Source organism: Ranitomeya variabilis, chromosome 6 (assembly GCF_051348905.1).
Source record: "Ranitomeya variabilis isolate aRanVar5 chromosome 6, aRanVar5.hap1, whole genome shotgun sequence".
Lineage (NCBI taxonomy): Eukaryota > Metazoa > Chordata > Amphibia > Anura > Dendrobatidae > Ranitomeya > Ranitomeya variabilis.
In genome coordinates, this window is record NC_135237.1 from 94,224,924 (window position 1) to 94,245,531 (window position 20,608).

The 20,608-nt window shown below is 40.0% G+C and overlaps 1 protein-coding gene across 1 annotated transcript in view; it reads right to left on the bottom strand.

The window, feature by feature from the left end:
* Positions 1–434: 434 nt before the first annotated feature.
* SKAP2 (src kinase associated phosphoprotein 2) overlaps positions 435–20,608 on the bottom strand; it is a 339,596-nt gene continuing 319,422 nt past the window's right edge. Inside the window, exons 12-13 of the mRNA XM_077268802.1 lie at positions 1,879–1,980; positions 435–1,542 (exon numbers count right to left, since the gene is read on the bottom strand). Of these exons, the coding sequence (XP_077124917.1) occupies positions 1,888–1,980 (93 nt within the window). The 3' untranslated portion in view covers positions 435–1,542; positions 1,879–1,887. The remainder of the gene's footprint in view (positions 1,543–1,878; positions 1,981–20,608) is intronic.

Consider the following 20,608-nt stretch of genomic DNA (forward strand, 5'->3'; position numbering starts at 1 on the left):
AATACGACAGGTAAGCGAGCCTGCGACATGTACGCCGTGCCCAGATCATTGAACTTGCCGTGGAATAAGACGGAGTCGGGGTCCATTCGCTGACAGCAGCGCTGTACTTCTTCATTGTGTTGGGAGGCCAGATGGCAATGAAATCATTTACTTCACCTTGTTGTGCTTAATTACTACAATCAACACACTATTTCCAAATTAATCATAACAAAGTAATTTCATTAGTTACACAGCAGGCTGGTGAATTATTAGCGTCATAACAGGTTCGCAAACAATTAAACTTTATTTGAACCTTAGAAATTTGCAGGGTAGAACGCTTAGAAATGGAAGGCACAGCGCCTGGCACACGACAGCACGTTTCTACATTATTCATTTAAGATGTGAGACAAAGGCGAGATTTCATACCAAAGAAACGCACGTCCGACGGCAAAAACGTGGAAAATTCTCCTTTTATTACCACTGAAATCAGGGCTTATCACAGACATTCAGACACACTGTAGCATGTGATGAACGGAGTTAAAAGCTGAAATCACCAGTCATACATTAAAAGGGCAAATAAACTGAAAAGTGAACCAAAGGTCAGAGCCATAGTGAGATCAGTTGGTGAAGGACTCCCTCTCCTGGACACCGGGAGGAAAGGATAAGAATAGATTTTTGGATGTGGAGTAAATTTTCTTATGTGTACCTATAAAAATAAATGATAGGGGGAAGGGGCGGCGGGATTCTGCTTCAGCATTTCTATCAAACATCTGCCACCTGCTGGTCACTGGCAGCATTAACCACCAATTATATCACAAGAGTAATCGTCGATGTATAAAACATAATGCATGTAGTAAGAGACGATCGCAGGTGCAAATGCTACATTTAGGAACTACAAATTTGCTAGAAATTGTTTTTAGCCTTGTACGTTCAATAAAGTAGCTTAGATTACAGAATAGGGGTGGAATAGTCTCTCCTATCCTCTTTTACTTTTGGAGTGTAAGCTCATATGAGAAGAGTTTTCTTTGATTTATCTTGTTACTATATTTTCTACCTGTTGTATATTTCTGCCTGCAGAATGACTAATAGAGTATATGTTGATGGTGCGCACTTTTAATATTTAATTCTTTTTATTCCCTTGACTCTAATATCTTAGGATACTTTATTTAAAAAAATCAAAAATTCCTCTAATCATTATGAGCATGGAAATATTTTAAGAGTTAAGTCACAATCACGTGAAATAAAACAAGCTAAAGAGTTAAAAAAAATAAAACAAAATACATTTTCGTGTATCTAAACAAACACTTCAAAGTCCTGATTCATGCAAAATTAGAGTATTATTTTTTTTAATTTTCACCTTTTTTTCCCTTTAATATTTGATTACCACACAGGTGAATTTAGAAAATGACTAACATGCTATTAAATTGCAATATCCAGAACATCACAACGTTAAGAAAAAGTCTATGTAAGAACCGCACGGTGAAAACTGCAGCACCGCAGCATAGTGCAGGAAATATTCCGCCATGGTGAAAGCTTCTTGGTGTTTCTGATAAAAGATGATTCCTGGTTTAACAAAAAAAAAATATGATGTGAGAACCAGACACGGTGGTTTATCGTGAATATCGCAGTATCTAGGACAGAAATTAATTACTATGTTTGATTGAAGGCAATATACAGTAGTGAGCAGAGATAAGCGCGCAGCTCGCCGGCTGCAATGTGGGATTCTATCGCATGCAGACGACTAATGGAGCGGTATTAATTAAGGCTCAAAAGCTATTTTTTGCCACAGTCCTTAAGTTAATATAACTGCTGCAGAGGTTTTAGGAAGGAAATGCTTATAAAACAGAGAACAGGAGAACACATGAGCCATTATAGTAGATTGGATTAAAATGTACTTACCCAGGCTTCTCAAATATCATACATCTCCATTATGTACGCTTTAGGCACCAGGCCAATGGATCCCTTCATTTCTCCTACCCACCAGCCAAATCTATTGTACTCCTAATTCAAAACAATAAGCTGGATTAACCTTTTGCCTAGCACAAATGTAATGTCATCTGATGCAAAGACACGATTAAATGTTTTTGCCCTATGTTTGGTCTTCTAATCATAACTACGGACGCCAGGTTAGAAAGGACACCACCAGAATGGTGATCGCAGCTACATTATATATCTAATATATAAAGCTGAATGTGTGTGTGTGTGTATGTATGTATGTATGTATGTATGTCCGGGATTGGCATCTGAACCGTAGCAGCTACAGCCACAAAATTTTGCACAGTCACACGTCTGGACCCCGAGAGCGTCATAGGCTATGTTGTGAGGTGAAATTTTAACCCCGCGCTTTCCAATTCACCAAACAATTTTGCCCCTATCTACATAATGGGGAAAAAGTGAAAGGAAAAGTGTTGGAGGCGTCGCAGCTACAGGCACAAAATTTTGCACAGTCACACGTCTGGACCCTGAGAGCGTCAAAGCTATATTGTGAGGTGAAATTTTAACCCCGCGCTTTCCAAGTCACCAAACAATTTTGCCCCTATCTACATAATGGGGAAAAAATGAAAGGAAAAGTGTTGGAGGCAAATTAACAGCTGCCAGATGTGAACAAGGGGGACTTAAAGAATGACAGCGATGGCACCAAAGAGTATATACTGTACAGTTGCTAAGGTGGGGCCCCAACATGGGATAATCACACCACCACGGGGATATGAACACACACACAAAATGCGCCACACACTACCACGTGCTCGAACACATATACCACCCTCAGTGCACATTTCACCACACATACACCAACCTCGCCACATAAAAGTAGAAACACAAAAGTCGCCGCTCAAAACTCGCCACGCGCAAAACTCTCCACATGCAAAACTCGCCACACGTGCAAAACTCGCCACACGCAAAACTTGCACACGCAGAAAAATTGCCACACGCAGAAAAATTGCCACATGCACAAAAGTTGCAACACATGCAAAAGTTGCCTCACACAAAACTTGCACATACTCAAAAGGCACCACACATAAAACTCGCCACGCGCAAAACTCGCCATGCGCAAAACTTGCTGCACACAACTTGCTACACTAACCTGTCACATGCAACTCGACACACAAAAAGTTGCTACACGCATGTCGCCACACAAAACTCATCTCACAAAAGTCCCTACATGCATGTCGCCACACGCAACTCAACACACACAACTTGACACACGAAACTCGCCCTAAAACACACACAAGTCTGGTATCCTTCAAAAATAAAAATCTGATTAATAAGCAGACAAACTACAAGAGCAACAAATGTACCATATAGGAATCCGGCAGCTGTCAGTCACATGACCAGTCTATTATGTGTATGTGTGAGCTAATATATACTGCCAGGGGGTGGGCTTACTGTTGGCTGGGGATTTATCAGGCTGCCATTTTAGCTTACAAATACTGAGGTAAAAATACTGACCAAATAACGTGTGAACGAGGGCTAATACAGGAGGAGATGGCATACAGCTATATACTATATACAGGAGATGACACACAGGTATATACTATTTACAGGGGAGATGACACACAGGTATATACTATATACAGGAGGAGATGACACACAGATATATACTATATACAGGAGAGATGACACACAGGTATATACTATATAGAGGAGGAGATGACATACAGGTACATACTACATACAGGAGGAGATGACATACAGGTATATACTATATACAGGAGGAGATGACACACAGGTATATACTATATACAGGAGCAGATTACCTACAGGTATATAGTATATACAGGAGGAGATGACACAGGTATATGCTATGTATAGGAGGAGATGACATACAGGTATATACTATATACAGGAGATGACACACAGATATATACTATATATAGGTGAGATGACACACAGGTATATACTATATACAGGAGATTACATACAGGTATATCTAATATATAAAGCTGAATGTGTGTATGTATGTATGTGTGTATGTCCGGGATTGGCATCTGTACCGTCGCAGCTACAGCCACAAAATTTTGCACAGTCACACGTCTGGACCCCGAGAGCGTCATAGGCTATGTTGTGAGGTGAAATTTTAACCCCGCGCGTTCCAATTCACCAAACAATTTTGCTCCTATCTACATAATGGGGAAAAAGTGAAGGGAAAAGTGTTGGAGGAAAATTGACAGCTGCCAGATGTGAACAATGAGGACTTAAAGAATGAGAGCGATGGCGACAAAGAGTATATACCGTACAGTTGCTAAGGTGGGGCCCCGACATGGGATACTCACCACACACGGGGATATGAACACAAACACAAAATGCGCCACACACTACCACGTGCTTGAACACATATACCACCCTCAGCACACATTTCACCACACACACACACCAACCTCGCCACATAAAAGTCGAAACACAAAAGTCACCACTCAAAACTCGCTACATGCAAAACTCGCCATATGCAAAACTAGGCTCACGCAAAACTCGCCACACGTGCAAAACTCACCTCATGGAAAACTCACCTCATGCAAAACTTGCACACACAGAAAAATTGCCACATGTACAAAAGTTGCACCACATGCAAAAGTTGCCTCACACAAAACTTGCACATACTCAAAATGCACCACACATAAAACTCGCCACGCGCAAAACTCGCCATGCACAAATCTTGCTGCACACAACTTGCTACACTAACCTGTCACATGCAACTCAACACACAAAATGTTGCTACACGCATGTCGCCACACAAAACTCATCTCACAAAAGTCGCTACATGCATGTCGCCACACGCAACTCAACACACACAACTTGACACATAAAACTCGCCCTAAAACACACACAAGTCTGGTATTGTCCTTCAAAAATAAAAATCTGATTAATAAGCAAACTACAAGAGCAACAAATGTACCATATAGGAAATACGGCAGCTGTCAGTCACATGACCTGTCTATTATGTGTATGTGTGAGCTAATATATACTGCCAGGGGGGAGGGCTTCCTGTTGGCTGGGGATTTATCAGGCTGCCAATAGCAACCAATCACAGCTCAGCTTCTATTTTGCTACAGTTAATTAACCTGAGCTCTGATTGGTTAATATAGGCAACAAAGACATTCTCAGTATAACAAAGCTAATATATGTTGTGAAATGCTTCTATTTGCTTAGTTTTTGCCTTTTAATAATTACATTTCTATCTATTTGTTTTGTGGTTTTTGTGTGCAGAATAAATTTTTGTTAACACATTCTATTTTGCTAACAGCAGTCATTAACCCGGGCGAAGCCGGGTAGTACAGCTAGTATATATATATATATATATATATATATATATATATATATATATATACCGTATATATATATATATATATTATATATATATATATATATATATATACACATACATACAGGAGCAGCACCAGGGTTAGGTGGGTGCAGAGCCTCTCTGGCAAAAAACAGTGGTGTATTAGCCCATAGTGGCAGTGGCACTTTCTTGAGAAAGGCTCATACCTCCGAACCGAAACATCGCCACTGCCACTGTGGGCTAAGAAACCACTGTTTGTTTGTTTTTTTACCATATTGCTTCATTAATATATATATAAACATACATATATACACATACATATATTAATGATTATATATGCATTAATGTAATATTAAAATTATATAATTAATGATTTTATATGCACTGATATGATATTAAAATTGTATATATATATAATTTATTTAGTTAGCTTACTTATACATATATCGATTATATTCCATAGTGCAAACATTATATCATCCCCATTGCGGCTGACAATCTAACTTCCTCATCAGTATGTCTTTGGAGTTTTGGAGTATAAAAAGTAATTTTAAAAGTATATCTGCTGTGAACTTTAAATTGTATTTCCTTTAACTGTTTTATATATGCTTCTACAATTATGCATCTATCTATCTATCTATCTATCTATCTATCTATCTATCTATCTATCTGTCTGTCTGTCTGTCTGTCTGTCTGTCTGTCTGTCTGTCTAGCTATCTGTCTGTCTATCTATCTAGCTATCTATCTATATACATACACACATGCAACTATATATACACACAGAGAAGCCTATGTAAATCAGTTAAATAAAGGAAATCAATGAATATCATATACTTGAAAATTTCTTTATAAATGTTACCAGATTGTCTAGGATTAGGCTCATTATCATTATTATTATTGTCACTATTTTATTCCCTTATACAGCGCCATTAATTCCGCAGTGCTTTATGGATGTGATCATCACTGTCCCCATTGTGGCTCACAGTCTAAATAATACTTTTCATTTATTAGACGTGGTATTTATAGAATGTTAGCCATTGAGTGTAATGAGTCCAAAAGTCGGCAAGTTTGGACTCCGTTTGACCTTTTTCCGGCAATGTCCGTCTTCTAGCCAGACACAATTGCTGTCTGCTGACCACATACATATGTGTCACATATCATCTTATTATCGGAACCGCTATCATAACGATCAGTATGTTTCATTATGTATCAAGAAATAGGACATAAGGTCTATGCTCATGGCGGATGCCACGACACATGGGCCGCAGCCATACAAGCTTACATCCTGACCATAGAAAAGCATTCACAGTTTGTCATAAAATGTCTTATGGGATACTACGAGGAATAAAAGAATGTTCTCCTATGGAGACCCTCTCTGCTAATAATAAATAATAATAATAATCATTATGTATATAGCCCCAACATATTCCGCAGCACTTTACAGTTTAAGTATATTAGTAAATTGCCATTTATGCAGTACATTAATATAAAAGAGTGAACTAGAAATGGCGAAAACATTTTATCAGCACATAGTGACATACAGTACAAGATTCTACAGGTTTTGGCAATCTTTTTGCAGAAGAGCCATTAATTATGGGCCGCATGGATTAAAAAATGGTGCAAATTGCACCATAGTTATCAAAACAGCTCGAGAGGCATAATAAATTTGGCCTAATTTGACACATCCCTCACAACTTGTGAACACCAGGCATATTGCCGCACAACCCCTCCTACATATTTTGCCCCTGATATCACTCTTGTTTATGATTACAATGTCTATAGGATGCAAAAATCATCATAAAATAAGTAAAGCGTCACAATGTGTGCACACGCAATAGTCTGGCTTTCTTTTCCATACTATAAGCTTAGCTTAGGCCTTGGTGACACTTGTACAGAAAAACAGCACTTTTTCTTTCATTACAAAAAAAACCCCCAAATAATGTAAAGACAAAAATACAACAAAATAACAATATAAAAATTGAAGGGTTAATAGTAAGTTGTATAAGATACTGCTGTAGTTAGGCTGGGGTCACATAAGTGAGTAAAAAAAAAATCTTATTTTCATCCAGGACGATTTTTCTCACTTGTCCTCTATTTATAGTCCTTTATTTTACTCAGCACCTACTAATCTTTTACGCTTTCCTACTACAGAATTGTAATGTTTCTGTAAAAATCGCATGTCATGCTGATGGTCTACATGGAAGGTGATTTTTTTTTTCTCAAAACCACATGTATAACAAGACAGCAGAAGTATCACTTAGGCTAGGTTCACATTGCGTTATTGGGTGATCACTAACGGACAGCGTTGCACGGCAAAAATGTCGCAATTAACGCCGTGCAACGGGTCCGTTAGCGCACCCATTGACAGCAATGTAAATTTCGCCTGTAGCGCATCGCTAGCGATGTGCCGTTCTTTTGTGACGCGCCTCGGACGCTGCTTGCAGCGTCCGTGGCGCGCCCGAGGTCCGTTCCCCACTGTGGCAGATCGGGGATCTGCACTAGCGGGGACGTTAACGTGACCTCTAAATGCGGCCCCGAAAAAGACATTGCGTTAGCGCAATCCGCTAGTGCTAGCGCTAAACTGATTGCCCTAACGCAATGTGAACCTAGCCTTATAGTCTGCCGTCACACTAGCAGTATTTGGTAAGTATTTTACCTCAGTATGTGTAAGCCAAAACCAGGAGTGGGTGATAAATGCAGAAGTGGTGCAGATGTTTCTATTATACTTTTCCTCTAATTGTTCCACTCCTGGTTTTGGCTACAAATACTGATGTAAAATACTGACCAAATACTGATAGTGTGACAGCAGCCATATAGTGATAGCTGTCTTGTTATTACATATGGTTTTCCTGGAGAAGAAGTAGATTTGTACTTTGAAACGCGTCGAAATAAACCAATCATTTTATTACACTGTGATATAGGTTTTAAATCCTGTCGGCAGTGCGGAGACTATCCACAGACTCCTTCTAACCTATTAATGTCTGCTGGTCACTGGCTGACCCGTGGATCTGCTGCAGCCGATATTGCACTATATGATGTTTATACGCATTAAACAGGTGAGTTTAATCTGAGTGTAAAGCTCACTATATTTCTCGGATAAGACCCTATTTTGCGCTGATCTCTCCCACAGCTTTACTTGGATATTCTATAGGGCCGGGCACATGTCTGATTTTTGTCCAAGTTTAGTCAAAGAATCTATCTGTCTACAGAAAATGTCGGACCGCACTCTGATGACATCCGAATGAGTTCTGATTTTCACAGACTGGCTGAATGGAGAAGGTGGAGAAACTTTTTTTTTCCCCCCTCTCCACCTCCGAGAAAAACGGATCCCACTCTGGTCAGTGTCTGATCAGCATAACTGGACCGTTTCTATAGGATGTAGAGAAAAACTGCTGTGTGACCTTATCCTTACACTGCTAAAAATGGTATAATATTATGTCTGTTACTTACTTTTCATTTGCTTTCGCCATAGTTTTAGTTTAGTAAAACATATCTAGCAGCATATAATTGTGTGCTGTTTGTGGTGTAAAATACTGATGCAATTGCCCTTTCAAAAAATAAATAAATATATATATATATATATTGCATTAATTTGAATATTTGCTATAAACACTATAAATACGTTTTTATTGTGTGTATATATACCGTATATGTATATTCAATACATTTGTGTTTATTGTGTGTATATATATATATATATATATATATATATATATATATACATACAAGCACCTATTTATAGTGTAATTTACAGTGTTTCCAACTAATATTTTCCATAAATATGTGTACAACATGTCTGCACAGCAAGGAAAGTTCTAGCCATTTTATTTCTCATAAATATTTACATTATATTTTTAGATGCAAAATAATATACAGTTTTAACGCTCTAAAAGTATTTTTAATTGATGCGCAGAAGAAAAGATGGCATAGATACCGTAATAAGTGCAGCTGTGTGAGAATCTGAGAAATGTCATAACCGCTCTGCACTTTTGATTTACTCTGCTGAAGCACATAGCCTGCAGCCGACTAGCACACGTTGGTTAGATCTTAGAAAGCAAAGCTTAAGAATGTTGGCCTATAAATTGTAGGTAGACATGCGATCCTAATTTTATGGCATGCGGTAGAACATCTGAACATCTGGCCCCTCTGTACTTAGAATACCCTGGATACAGAACATAACCGATCAAGTCCCCCACATTTTATGTTCTTAAATATAGATGGCTCCCTTCTGCTGAGCCTGTACATTTCACATCACGTATTTCCTAAAAACCACAAGGCCTGATTTATAGAAGGTTTGTGATGTCATGTTTGTCTCATGCACACAGGGCACAGATTTGTAAGCCAAGATGGAGATCACCACTAGGGGGCATCAGAGGGGAAGATTAAAAATTCAGTCCACTTCAGCAAGAAGTTTTCCAAAATAAGTGTCTGGGAAGTATTGTATTTTATTCTCTGAGTTGTTGTAGTTTATGGATTAAGAGTGACATTTTAATCCTGTGTGCTAGAACCTGGTGTAAAATTAAATTTGCAGCAAAATTTTAGAGGATCAATAGTAAGAATGGGTCTTTTTAAATGTATTTCTTCCCATTATTTATATAGTGTCCACATAATCCACAGCCCTGTACAGAGATTGTAACTATCACACAAGTCCCGTGCCCAATAGGATTCACTATATACATATTATAAAAGAAGTCCATTATGGAATCTATTTGTATTAATATTGAACTCTTGTCATACAACAGTTGCTATTTGTGACATGTAAGTAAAATGCAGCACCACAATGGTTATGTCCTTTATTACTTTGAATCGGCTGTCCCTGCTAATACCTTATTTTAATTGTATTTTGGGGGAAAAAAACAATTTTTGGCTTTTTTTATTTTCACAAAAACAACATGCAGCCATGACCTAAGGAGAAAATGCAGCAGACAATAATTCACCAGTGTGGACAGTTCCTATGCCATGTCAATGGATGCTATGAATATCACGATATCCAAAAAAATTGATCGGAAGATATTACCATTTTGCGTATACCTTAACCCCTTCACGCCGCGGCCTTTTTTCGTTTTGGCGTTTTCGTTTTTCACCCCCCTCCTTCCCAGAGCCATAACTTTTTTATTTTTCCGTCAATATGGTCATGTGAGCACTTATTTTTTGCGGGACGAGTTGTACTTTTGAACTGCCAGAAGCGGTAGTTAAATGCCGCTGTCAGCGGCATTTAACAGGTTAATAGCGGCGGTTGAATCGCGATTCCACCTGCCACTATTGCGTGCACATGTCAGCTGTACAAAACAGCTGACATGTCACGGCTTTGATGTGGGCTCACCACCGGTGCCCGCATCAAAGGGGGAGACACGACATGCGCCGTACTAGTACGGGGCACGTCGTGAAGGGGTTAAGACAGTATAAAATAGGTTACATAACATTAGGTATCTTGCACGGACTCTGAATTAGTGTTTACAATTCATCTAGTTGTCATTGGTAAGTGACAATAAGCTGGTTGTCAGACACATTCAGTGTATGTTAGCGCTACAGTGCCTTGCAAAAGTATTCAGCCCCCTGGAACTTTTTAACCTTTTCCCCTATATCATGCTTCAAACATAAAGATACCGAATGTAAATTTTTGGTGAAGAATCAACTACAAGTGGAACACAATTGTGAAGATTGTTGTATTTTCCAATCTGACAGAAAAAAATGGTAACAGAAAAAAATGGACTAAAAAATTTGTTGTGTAATTTCTCCTGAGCATGCCGATACTCCATATGTGGGAGAAAACCACTGTTTGGGCACATGGCAGGGAAGGAGCACCAGTTGAGTTTTTGAACATAAAATTTGCTGGAGCACTTGGTGGACGCCCTGTAACGTTTGGAGAGCCCCTGAGGTGCCTAAACAGTGGAAACCACCCACAAGTGACAACATTTTTGAAACTAGACCTCTCAGGGGACTTATTTAGATGTTTGATGAGCACCTTGAACCCCAAGGTGCTTCACAGAAGTTTAGAATGTAGAGCCGAGAAAATAAAAAAATCACTTTTTTTCCCCCATTAAAAATATCCTTTTAGTCCCAATTTGGGGTCCAAGAAAATGGACCCCAAAACTTGTTGAGCAATTTCTCATGAGTATACAGATACCCCATATGTGGTAAAAAAAAACCCCTACTTTTTGGGCACACGGCATGGCTCAGAAAGGAAGGAGTGACTTTTGGAATGCAGAATTTGATGGAATGGTCTGCGGGTGCTATGTCATGTTTGGAGAGAGCCTGATGAGCATAACCAGTGGAAACCCCCTCACAAGTAACCCCACTACTTTTGAGTAGGGAAGAAGCGCTATATTGGAGTTCAGATTTTGCTGGACTGGTTTGGGGGTGCCATGTCACATTGGCAGAGAAACTTATATGGGAGCGAGTGAGCCGAGTCTCGGTGCCGATCGCAGCATGCTGCAGTTGTTCTCGCATGCCATGAGAAAATATTTGCATATTTGTGAGCTGCCCAATAGAGTAATGCTGGGCCGAGTGCTATGCAATGTTTTATCGCATAGCACTTGGCCGTATTGTACGGTAGTGTGACTCCTGCCAACATCTGAGTGACGTGATTCAGATGAAACTCCCAAGGGATCCATTCACTGTAATGAGGAAGCAGAGTTAGTCTGGACTCCATCTGGCCTCTGTTCAGTGGTGTCCTTTTCAGAAGTGCACAAAACTTTGGCCAATGGCACTTTTATGCAATCCTAAAAAGACGGACACCGCCGAATCAGGGGCCAGATGGAGTCCACAGTGCCTCCATTTGCCTCATTATAGGAAATTTTTCTGCCAGGGGTTCTGTCTGAATCACATATTTCAGAGATTTACATGAAAATGCCAGCACAAACGCTCAGCGCAGGGCACAGGATAAATGTGTGTCAAGCCTTACTGCGATCTTCGGGAGGCAGCATGAAAAAATCAATAGCAGGTGAAGAATTTTTTTACATTTATTTTTTAAATCATTCCTTGTGCGATATAAGTGATTAGATGACTTTATTCTTCGGGTCGGTGCGATTACAGCAATACCAGATTTATATCGGGTTTATATGTTTGGCTGCTGTCACACACTAAAGTGCCTTTTTTGGCAAAAACTAGTTTTTGTATAGCCGCATTTTGAGAGCTACAATTTTTCCATATTTCTGCCGACAGTTTTTTGCGGGACGAGTTGACGTTTTTATTGGTACCATTTTTGGCCACATTACATTTTTTTTATCGCATTCTATTCCAATTTTTGGGAGGCAGAACGCACAAAATCCAGCAATTCAGGATTTTTTTATGGCATTCCATGTGTTGTAAAATTGATAACACAGCTTTATTCTACGGGCCAGTACAATTACAACAATACCACATTTATATAGTTTTTTATGTTTTCGCGCTTTTACGCAATAAAAACATTTATCTAAAAAATAATTATTTTTGCATCGCTTTATGCTGAGAGCTATAACTTTTTTTATTTTTTTGCTGATGGAGCTGTATGATGGTTGCTTTTTTGCGGGACAAGATGACATTTTCAGCTATACCATTTCTATTTACATTCTTTTTTTATCGTGTTTTATTCTACTTTTTGTTCAGAGGTATAATTAAAAAACATTTTTTATCTTTTTTTTACAGTGTTCTCTGAAGGAGTTAACTAGTGAAGTGATTTTATTGGTCGGGTCGTTCTGGAGGTGGCAGTACCAAATATGTGTACATTCTTTGTTTATTTTCATAAATACTTCATAAATACTTATTTATGGGTACAATATATATATATATATATATATATATATATATATATATATATATATATATATATATATATATATACCGTATATACCGTATATACTCGAGAATAGGCCGATCCGAGTATAAGCCGACCCCCCTAATGTTGCCACAAAAAATAACTCAAGTATAAGCCTAGGGTGGAATATGCAGCAGCTACCGGTAAATGTCAAAAGTAAAAATAGATACCAATAAAAGTAAAATTAATTGAGACATCAGTAGATTAAGTGTTTTTGAATATCCATATTGAATCAGGAGCCCCATATAATACTCCATAAAGTTTATGATGGCCCCATAAGATGCTCCATATTAAAATGTGCCCTATATAATCCTGCATAAAGGTTAATAATGGCCCCATAAGATGCTCCATAGACACATTTGCCCAATATAATGCTGCACAAATGTTGATTATGGCCTCATCAGATGCTTTATAAAGATATTTGCCCCATATAGTGCTGCAGAAACCTTGATTATGGCCCCATAAGATGCTCCATACAGACACTTGCCCATATAATGCTCCACAAACGTTAATTATGGCCCCATAAGATGCTCCATAAAGATATTTGCGCCATATAGTGCTGCACAAACGTTGATTATGGCCCCATAAGATGCTCCACAAAGATATTTGCCCCATATAATCCTGCACAAACGTTGATTATGGCCCCATAAGATGCTCCATACACACACTTGCCCCATATAGTACTGCACAAACGTTAATTATGGCCCATAAGATGCTCCATAAAGATATTTGCGCCATATAGTGCTGCACAAACGTTGATTATGGCCCCATACAGACATTTTCCCCATATAGTACTGCACTAACGTTGTTTATGGCCCCATAAGATGCTCCATACAGACGCTTGCCCCATTTGCTGTTGCTGCGATAAAAAATAAATAAATCACATACTCACCTCTCCGTCGCTCAGGCCCCTGGCACTTTCAATATTCACCCGACTTCGTTCCGGCGCCGCTCCATCTTCAGCGTCTTCTGCACTGACGTTCAGGCACCTTCTATGGGAGGTGGAGCTGCATATTCATTACTGTAATGAGCGGTACCATGTGACCGCTCAGTACAGGAAGAAGCTGGGGAAGCAGGGACCTGCAGGGACAGCACCAGGAGTAGGTGAGTATAATTAGACAGCCCCCGTTACCCCTCTCCTGCCGACCCCTGGGTATGACTCGAGTAGAGGGGGACTTTCAACCCCCAAAAATGGGCTGAAAATCTCGGCTTATACTCGAGTATATACGGTATATAATTATGGTGCTTGAACCCTCTAGGTTCAAGCAACATGTTGTAATCCGATTTCTTATATTTTATTTTAATTCTACTTCTTCTCCGCAATTAACCGCTCGGCGCAGAGACCCCATTCAGGCAGCGTTTCGAAGCCCTCGGTGGGGACAGATGTGCTATGTACTTTTGGAGTCGATCCGATGTGTAGTTTTTTTAAAAAATCGCATTTTAAGCAAAAATGTTCCCATAGGAATTAATGGCGACCTTTCCATGACCCCCAACTGACATGGATTGAAGCCACAGCGCAGGTGCACTGACCTTACAAAGATGGCAGCTATGCAAATGTACGGTGTCCATTTTAGGACATGATCATTTATCAAAGTCAAACATCAGAATAATATGACTGACTCGTGACTCTGACTCATGACTACCTAGGGGCTGAATGTGTCAAAGTGGTTACCAAGTGGCCAAAGTGGCTACCAAGGTGCCGAATGTGCCAAAGTGGCTACCAAGTGGCAAAAGTGGCTACCGAGGTGCCGAATGTGCTAAAGTGGCTACCAAGTGGCCAAAGCGGCTACCAAGTGGCCAAAGTGGCTACCAAGGTGCAGAATGTGCCAAAATGGCTACCAAGTGGCCAAAGTGGCTACCAAGTGGCCAAAGTGGCTACCGAGGTGCCGAATGTGCCAAAGTGGCTACCAAGTGGCAAAAATGGCTACCAAGTGGCCAAAGTGGCTACCGAGGTGCAGAATGTGCCAAAATGGCTACCAAGTGACCAAAGTGGCTACCAAGTGGCCAAAGTGGCTACCAAGGTGCAGAATGTGCCAAAATGGCTACCAAGTGGCCAAAGTGGCTACCAAGTGGCCAAAGTGGCTACCGAGGTGCCGAATGTGCCAAAGTGGCTACCAAGTGGCAAAAGTGGCTACCGAGGTGCCGAATGTGCTAAAGTGGCTATCAAGTGGTCAAAGTGGCTACCGAGGTGCCGAATGTGCCAAAGTGGCTACCAAGTGGCCAAAGTGGCTACCAAGTGGCCAAAGTGGCTATTGAGGTGCCGAATGTGCCAAAGTGGCTATCAAATGGCCAAAGTGGTTACAGAGGTGCCGAATGTGCCAACGTGGCTACCAAGTGGCCAAAGTGGCTACCGAGGTGCCGAATGTGCCAATGTGGCTACCAAGGCCCTTTAGCCTGCACCCAATATTATATGATGGTGACATCACTACATCAATCCCATTGGCTGCATATACAACCCATGCCGGGTTGTGCCATCGCTATACACAACATTCATATTCTAACTTTACTTTCTTACAGTCGACACCTGATACATGGCTGTAAAGCTGGCAGCGCTGTTCAACCACACAAAAATATTTTTACAATTTTTTTTTTTTAACTTCTTCACTTAGTCCCACTATGGGACTTTCACTTTCTGCAGTCTGATCGCAGTTCTAATGCATTGCAACGCAGCGGGATTGCAGTGCATTAGAAGTGACTGCTCTCACACAAAGTTGGCAACGATCGGGCCCTCGTGATGATGTTATTGGGGCACCAATTGGAGAGTGTTCTCTGAAACAGTTCAGCGTGTATACAAATTGTGCAGCCAGGTTCTGATTCATGCTGCCAATGGTGACCTCAATCAGGTGTCAGGTTTCCTTTATAGGTTTAGTCTCAATGAATGGGTAAATTTGCAAAGTGCTTGTAAAAAGAATCAACTGTGTAATAGACTTCTTGTTAAAAATCCTCTCTGTTTTCAAAATGGAAGGGTTTTTCATTTTACTGATTACTGTTAGTTACCTAGGTTATCAGCGGTGGTGGGTCTCCTAGAGAAGGAGCTCAGTTCTTACAAGCTCTTTGCCATAGATCTTGTAAGCGCTGCTCTGAAACTCTCTTGATACATGGAAGCTTCAGCGACGCTGTGCATCTCTGATGATGGGAAGGCAAAATATCTCTGCTAGCATCATGGGAGAGCGCACCATTCGAGGTGCAGCCATGCTGCTGGTCCCACCCAGTTGTTTAGTTCAGTTTTTACTTTTGTGATAAAGCATAGTTCATTTACTGACATTCAATCTGTGGAAAATAATCAAACCAAGCAGCCCTGCAATGGGTTACTGTAATACTTTTCCAATCTGCTGCCACGTTCTCTAAAAATTGTGAAAGCAACCAGATGGGAACCCAGGGGTGCAGAAGTCAGGAGCAAAACTGGAACATTAGATTCCTTTTAAGGGAAACAGCCCAGAGGTTTGTAACACTTAAGGTGCAGAGGTTAAAATCTGCCCAAATGCCCCAAAGCTTGGAGGGACAGATCGCAGTGCTCGCGGTGCCAGAGGCTGAAATGCTCTCACAGAACGGCTGTAACTGGATCAGGTGAAAGCAGAAGGAGCATTTTTCACGAAAAACATATATCCCTCCAAGCCTTAGACAATGCTGAAGAATGAATGCGTTCTTATGGACTGAATATTATAAATAGGCTGATTTGGATTGGTTAAATAAATACCATATGAATCGCGGGTTTTTCCTTTAATAAAAACTTCATCAATGTTTAGAAAAGCCGCAGCCGCTGACAAAATGTTTTTATTAAGTTAAAAATAATTTGGCCAACTTAATGTAAAGATTATATATGTTACATTCATCTATAAACAATGTCTGGATGAATTATGAAGAAGTAATCTACACCGAATACATGCCTTATCAGCGCGGGCGTTTCTGTACGGGTACAGTGACAACTACTGCGGTTACGTCCAAATAACGTATTGGCAAATATTGAAGGCGTTTCAAGTGGCCATTCCCCAGCATATTCTTCCTGTGACTTGGAGGCTCATTTATCAGTGGCACATAGTCTTTGCTGCCTATTCCCTTCTGCACTGTATGTTGTACTGACTAGGAAAGCGTCATGCGCTCTGTCAGAAACGTTACTGATGCAGTCAACCTTAAGCGCGCTATAATTGCTTGTAACAACTTATCAACAACATGGTTTTGTCATGATTCATTTCTGCACATGGCTGACACTTGACGAGGAGAACTTTAGCCTACTCCAAAAACAAAAGTGCACCGACTCATTCTTGCCACTAGATGGTGTAGAACCTAATGTAAAGCACATGCTATCCCATGTGCTGGTACTTGGGGTTATGCAAATTCATCTTGCTGTTTATTGGCTGACAAAACATGTTTTCTACATTGAAAAAGTAATCATTAAATCATTTTTTTTAATTGCCAAAATAAAAATTAATTTTACATTACTATAGTGATTACGCTAATATTACTACTTCTAATATTTTTAGACAATTCTTTATTAATATTTTTTTGCATTTCAAAATTATTTATATAACAACCCCAATGAGAGCTCCTCACCGATTTCTTTATAAGACATACATTTATACTAGGAAATAGTTCATAGGAAGACATTTATCTTCTGAGATTCTACTATACTGTACATTTATATGATGAGAAATATCTCTCACAACTCATAACTGGTTCCAGTAGCCATTATCTATATCCAATGTGGGAGACCAATATAAGACTACATTCACACATGTGTATGAAATTTACAAGTGCTGTTCCATTTTTTTATGAACAGCCCTCAGACCCATAGAGTAGAAGGCATGTATTCACACATCCAGTAAAATCACAGATCCAAGACTATGCGACTCATAGCAGGTCTTATTCTGATCCCACTTTGTGCTATTAAAGTCCATGGGGATCCGTCAGATGTTGGTTCAAATCACAAAGCTTTTGATTTGCATCAGTCTCTTAAGGAACTGTTGTGTAAATTGTCAGGTGGTTTTTACTATACAATCTGAGAGCAGTATGATGTAGGGGCAGAGACCCGGATTACAGTGATGTGTCACTTACTGGGCTGTCCAAGTCCAACCTCTCCCTCGCCGATGATTCTCAGCTTTCTATCAATATACACATAAAGCTGCTCATCAGTAGTGTGAGCGGGTTATACAGGGCTCAGCGTTCCCAGCTCTGCTAGATATGCCAGATTACATTGCAAAAACCTGCTGGCACATTCCCTTTAAGAAGAAAATTTAATAAAAACAAGTGACCTTGCAGACTCTTTATTGGCTTGGAAGAAAGCATAGCTCTTCAATGGAAAAAATGGATTAAAAAATATAAAAAACAGAAACAATTAGGATGCATCTAGGACATCAAGAAAAAAAATATTGGTCGGTTTCTCTTGGCGTGTCCGCCCCTGGGCGCTGGACCATATTTATAACCCCGCAACTGCCGGTAAATATTGGGAATCTTTGCTAATGCCAGTTAATTCGCTAAGTTAGGGTGCAAATGTTAGATTATTCTGCCACTGTGTATTGTGCACTTACTGAGCTACTCACTACTGGTGAGGCTTTACTTCAATTGTGACCTAGCACTACCTAGCTGGGTAGCAATGATTGTGTGTGTATTGGCATTATACAGCATTAGGATTTGTTGCTAATAGGGTTTGGTTTTTTTTGAAGGGAGAAATACTTGTTACAACTATATAATTATCGATATCCCTGCTGTATGGTACCAGGTCCCGGCGTGGCTATTTTTTATTACATTTCCATATGTGTGATCAAATATGTGTATCCATCTTTCCGTATCCCTAGACACTGTATTTTAATAATAAAGGTTTTGTATTTTTCTAAAATAAAAAAAGACCTCAGTATCATCTTTGTGTAGTATTGGTATGTTATTTAATAGGGCTGCTCAGATGAACGATTTCTATCTCGGCCCGAGTGTTCCTGAGAAAAATAATGGCAGCATGCACTATTCTCTCCCATTCAAGTTTATGGATATGGGGGTGCAATAACAAAAATTCTGATGCCACATCCAGATACGGACTAGGCCTGGCATTTGAAATCACACAGGCCCATGTTGGCCCCGTCCCCAAGCACCAAATGTGGATATATTACTAATATTACCCTGGATGGAGGAAAGCAAGATTTACTACAAGACCAATATTTCTAATGATACCTGTGGCCTGCTGGGGTAAGGCCGGTTTCACATTTGCGGTTGTGTCCGCAGCGTTTCTTCCGCAATTATCCGCATGCGTTGTGTTTTCCTATATTTAACATTAGGGACGCATGCGTCTGCGATCGGTTGCGTTTGACGATGCATGCGTCGTTTCGTCGTCTGCGGTTTGGCGCGGTAAACAAAACATGTAGTAATTTTTGAGGCGTCAATTTGCCGCCTAGAAACGTATGCGGTTGTTAGCGCACGGAATGCGGCAAAAAAACACATTACTATCTATGGGAACGCATGCGTACACATGTCTTTGCGTACACATGCATTTGATGCGCTTGCGTACTTCGGACTGCGCATGTCCATTAAAGACACACCCTCCTGGAAATATCAAACGCATGCGCATAAAAAGTGCAAACACATGTAAAAACGCATGCAAACACTGCGGTTTTTTACCATCATGCGTAAGCTGATGTGGATAAAAAACACTGCGTTATCAGACGTTTGCATGCATTTTTGCATGCGTTTGCGGTTGCGGATGATACGCTGCGAACTTAACCGCAAATGTGCAAGTAGCCTAAGTGATGGAGTCAGCGACTTTGTGCTCCTTCACAACTCTTAACAGTATGGATGTCTTGAGAACATCGATTCTGCTAACAATGTAGCAGACAAGGCTGCCCATGACCAGACAGGCCCTTCTGGCATTTTCCAGAATTGCCAGATGGCCAGTCCTGCCCTGGCCACATCCCACATCCGTGTAGTATCCAGTGATAACAGATGCATGACCATTAATAACTGTATGTGATCATTTACATGTTTGAATGTAGATGTATGAAAACGCACACGGACGTCACACAGATCTCAAAATTGAGAACAATGAAAATGGCCCGAATATCTGGATGAAATGCAGATGATTTTCCATACGCTCATCTGTCACTGGCCTAACACAGAAAAGGCTTATGAAGAGGTGCAAAAGAGAACAGCTGGGAATGCTCCTTAATTCTTACGGATCAGGCTATGCATCTTTTCGGCACCTTTGTGTTTTTTCCTCCCTACTTCCAAGAGCCAGAATTATTTGATTTTTGCATCAACAGCCATAAAAGTTCTTGCTCTTTGTGGGACAAGTTATAGTTTTGACTGGCACCAATCATTATTTCACCTTAATAATGTACTGCAAAAAAATCACCTGGAAACATAATTCTTCAGGTCAGTGCAATTGTGTTCATATGAAACCTCTGTCGCTTTTCTCATTATTTTAATGGCATAGAAAATCCTACATTTTTTATAAAAAAAATTAGTTATGTTGCCATATTCTTACACCCATATTTTTTTCTATCCCCAATAGAACTGTGAGAGAGTTTGTTTTTATTGCAATTTACATACAATGTTTAAATCACTCTTTATTG